The sequence below is a fragment of the Neophocaena asiaeorientalis genome, unplaced genomic scaffold (assembly GCF_003031525.2).
Source record: "Neophocaena asiaeorientalis asiaeorientalis breed wild unplaced genomic scaffold, Neophocaena_asiaeorientalis_V1.1 scaffold649, whole genome shotgun sequence".
NCBI lineage: Eukaryota > Metazoa > Chordata > Mammalia > Artiodactyla > Phocoenidae > Neophocaena > Neophocaena asiaeorientalis.
In genome coordinates, this window is record NW_020173202.1 from 1,264,211 (window position 1) to 1,268,702 (window position 4,492).

The 4,492-nt window shown below is 53.0% G+C and overlaps 1 protein-coding gene across 1 annotated transcript in view; it reads right to left on the reverse strand.

Moving 5' to 3' along the window:
* UNC93A (unc-93 homolog A) overlaps positions 1 to 4,039 on the reverse strand; it is a 25,616-nt gene extending 21,577 nt beyond the window's left edge. Inside the window, exon 1 of the mRNA XM_024744904.1 lies at positions 3,915 to 4,039. Coding sequence (XP_024600672.1) covers positions 3,915 to 4,001 — 87 coding nt within the window. The 5' untranslated portion in view covers positions 4,002 to 4,039. The remainder of the gene's footprint in view (positions 1 to 3,914) is intronic.
* Positions 4,040 to 4,492: the final 453 nt, after the last annotated feature.

Genomic DNA, 4,492 nt, shown 5'->3' on the forward strand with positions numbered 1-4,492 from the left:
GGAAGGGGAGGGGAGGAGAGGAGGGGTAGAGGACGGGGCGGGGAAGAAGACTAGCGCTTCCCTTCTCAGCCAGACCTTCTTTCACAAGGGTCCGTCAGTGTGTTTCCTTCGCTTCCGCATCCAGCTCAGCCCGACCCTGTGGTCACCGTGCAGGGGGTCCCCGCTGTGCCCCACACAACTGACCAGACACCAGAGAAGAAAACTTTGCACACAGGGTCTCTTCCCTTGCAGACGCCAGAGCCCCAAACTCAGCAAACCAGCACCTTAGAGCGTCGGCAAAGTGCGAACACCGGAATGAGAGCTGTCGTGCTCCTCCTTTGTGGCTGAGACAGGCGTTACTACCTCCACGGGGGAAAGAAACACGCGGCGTGGGATCATACACTCAGCTAATTAGTCCAGATGACCCCAAAGCCAGGACTGTAACGCCTGGACTATTACCATTCCTTCCTGCCTGGTCCCCCAGCAAGACGACAGAAGATCCCACCCATCAGCCGGGAGCCTCTCTGAAGCCCTCCCCGCCCATCCTTTTCCTGTTCTCCTGGAGACTCCAAGCCCCATAGGCTGTGTTCTCACCCCAGGATTTCCTCTCCCTTTCCACCCCTCAACACACTCTGACCGCCTTCATCCTCTTTCCAGATGGTGCCCTTTCTTCAAGAGCATGCCAAGGGTCTCCAAGGGTCTCGAGCGCACGGAACGTTCTGCTTTTTCTGAATCTCTCCCAGTGCCTTGCCCCAAACAGGTACTTAGTCATGTTTGCTGATTAATTGAAACAGAACAAGAACATCTGGTCCCATGAAAATTCTAAAGTCTGGTTGGAAGACAAAAGTTGAACAGTCTTCCTGAAGTGGGGTTATCTGGAACTCTGCTCCTAACTCCAGTTGCTAGGAGTGTGGAATGTGGGAACTGCTTCAGCCGGGGCCCTTTGTTTTCTTAATACTAACGTATTAAGGTCTCATGTATTAGTGACCTTGCCTCTCTGTGTGCTAATGAGAGGCTGGCAGCACTGCTCTGCTCTGGAATTTCCTTTCCACCCACAGCCCTGCTGCCAGCCGGCGGCGAGGTACATTTGTTACTTATTCGGCGAGGTACATTTGTTACTTATAATGGAGTTCCGCTGCTGCCCACCGCTGGAAAGGAAGGCCGATTTCAATCTCCAAAGTGGGAACCAAATTTTGAAACCAAATGTCTTTTTTTTTTTACAGGAGAGACAAATACCTGTCTCTCCATGTGTTAGGAGAGCCAGCCTGCAAAATCCGTGCGCGAGGAGAAGCCCGTGGGAGGGACCTGTATGTAAACAAACAACGAGGACGGTCGCTCAACCTGTATGTAAACAACGAGGACGGTCGCTTAGCTCACTCAGCAAGTCAATCGACTGTAAGCACTGGCCGACAGAGGCTTATGTGTGGCTCCTGGGATACAAAAGGGAAAGACACCAGCCACCAGCCACCACGCAGGAGCGGGTGATGTTCAGGACTGCCAGGGCCAGTGATGCCTCCAACAGGCCACTTGCAGTGGGACAGTGAGTCCTGCAGGGGGAAGCTCAGGGGCCGAGCTCCTGGGGGGGCATGAAGTCCAGTCCAGAGGCGTCAGAAGACTTTCTGGAAGGAGTTAAGGCCTCGCGAGACCTGCAGGGTGCGGAGGTGACCAGGGAAAGGTCGGGAGGTGTGGGTAAGGAGGGACGTTTAGGGGACGTGTTTACAGAGGCCCCATCCTGAGAGGAAAGGCCCCAAGGAGGTCTTTGGGGTCTTTGGCCACAGCTGTTGAGCTCTTCTGGTGAGGTGAGGCTGGACAGCCAGCCAGACTAGACCAACAGGAGCCCCAGACGCCATACTGGGGAATGGATTGGATCCACTGGATCCAGTGCTGAGCGCTGCCTGAGGCAGGGGATACAGTGATGGACGGGGTGGCGAGGGCCTGGCCTCATGGAGCTCACAGGCACCGTGTGGTGTGTGCCAGAGGACCTGGCGTGCACACAGGGGTGCCTCACCCAGATGTGGGACCCAGGGCACAGGGAAGGGGGAGAAGGAAGTGTGATTTGTACACTGAGATCTGAATAACAACTAAGAGATCGTCTGCCGTGGGGAAGGCGGGGTAGATGCGTGTCTGCGTCCTGGGCAAGTGCACAACCGAATCCAGACCAGGGCTGGCACTCTGGGGATGCCTATGACCACCTTTGCTGCCTCGCTGGGGCCTGAGAAAGAAGCCAAGCAGATGAAAGCAGAAGGAAGTGATGGAGACCGGCAAGTCCCTTCAACGTGGCTGGGATCCAGCCATCCCTAGGGCCACATCCATCCCTGTCCTTACCTGCTGTTCCCGAAGCCAGTCCTGACTGACAGTTAAACCATGTTTACATGTCCTGGAGCAGTGGGCAAGGAAATAGGGCCAGATAAGGGCGGGGACAGAGCAGTGGTGAGTGGCGGGTGGCGGGTGGGATAGTTCCCCCGGCAGGGTGGGAGGGCTGGTTCTCTAACATCTCCGGTCTTCTGGAGAGGAAGAGGCCACACCAGTGACAGCAGTGCCCAGTGACAGCAGTGCCCAGCCCAGGAGCCCTGCGGAATGTGGAGGCCAGTGTGGCTCCCCCTCAGCTGCGCTGCTCTCTCCACACAGACGCCACTCCGAGAGTTTCCTGAGTGAGGCTTCCACGTGTGTGTGGCCTCAGCGTCCCACAGCCATAGCCTGAGAGAAGGAACTTCTGGCAGTTCCTAGGGTCCCCCCACTCCCTCCCCTGGCTTCCAAGGGGGCCAGTTTGCCGTCATTCAGCGGCAGCTGTCAGATCACAACTGCTTCCTGAGAATTCGGACCCTATCAGTCACGCCCGAACCCAGGGGAGCTGCCCCACCTGCTGACAGCAGGACTTCCTCCCGTGGGGCAAGCTTCTGTAGGGACAGCGTCACTGATGGGTCCATGGTCTCGATACGTTCTCCTTCCAGAAAGCACACACTACATTCGACGTGAGCTCAAGGCAGCAGGACACAACAGGTGTTCCACACACATTAGCATTTTACAACATCACAACGTTCTGAGCAATGTCTACAAAGTCATGGAGTATCCTGGCAAGAAAGAGGGCTGTGCTTCCCCTTCAACTTGATTCTGGGAATCACCATGGGCTATAATTTCATTCTCTGTGACCCTAATCAGAAAAAAGACTGAATAGGGGTTCATGGAGGAAAACATGTACTTGGAATTCAGGGCTGAATCTGAGCTACCTCGCCAACCTACAAGTCCAAAGGGTTTGTACTGTAACAATGAAGACGGAAATTTTGAATCTCTCCTCTCTTGTCCTGCACCTCCAATTCTGAGCCCCCCGCACACGCTTTTCTTGTTCAGCTCTGTGCACACAGTAGGCGCTACTTCTTGTCGCTGACTGACAGACCTTCCAGGACCACACTAACTCGTCATCAGAAACCTTGCAGATGCTTCTCTGTGTGGCAGCCCCCAGGCCACAGAGCGCGAAGCTGGTGAAGAAAGCACAAGGGCCTGATGACAGGCTGCTTCCTGACCAGCCCTGGGGCTTCCTTGCGGTTTCATTCACAGTTAAAGATCAGACTTAAAATGGAACTACCCGGGGGAAGATCTAGCAGGAATCTATGTGGTATCAGGACCTCTGATGAATTCTCATTACTGCCCCTGACCACAAATTCACAGTGATTCGTCTTGTGTCTCCTTTTACCCACGCAAAGGCAAAGTGGATTTTATCACTAACCCAAGATCAGCTCTCCTTGTCTGAGGGTCAAACACCCCCAGTCGTGCCATCCTGCTGAACTGGGAGTTGGGGCTGCACATAAAAACCGCTGTGTGTTTTAGAGGATTTTGGAGGGTGAAACCCCACGTTCCTTGCTGTCTGTGCCACGGGAATTCTTGGAGTCCCAGAGACATTCAAAAGGTAAGATCACATGGCGACTGTACACACCTACCTGCAAAGTCTGCAGACCCCCGTAGGCAGTAAAGAGAAGCAGAAATCCAAAGGAAAGCACCAGAATGTTCTTCAGGCCTCGTTCCATCGTGCTGCCCGAAAGCTGCAAGCACCAGGAGATTTGCAGTCCCCTAAAGGAAACCAATCAGGGCCCAGGAAAAGCAGTCAGTACCTAGAAGTCACACGTTCTGTCTTGGAGTCCGAGTTAGACGTTTATCAGTCACTAAGGCTGCTGAGCCGTAATGAACTTGACAGTCACTGAAGCACCCGGGGCTGTTACTCATTCACCTTCTCTGGAACCCGCAGTAATCACTTTCTAACTGGGCAAAAATTAGGACTCTTATCAGCTCATATGGACTGGAACATTTTTCTACTAATTTCTGATAGATATGGTCCTTATAGGAAAGTGGTGATTTTCATATTATATATATTATATAATCGCATATATTATATAATTATATATATTACATAGTATTACGTGTATACACATACACACACACACATACATACGTATAAATGGTACCTTCCTCATTAAGAGAAATTGCCAATGGTGCAGAACTTGGAATGTACTTCAGTCTT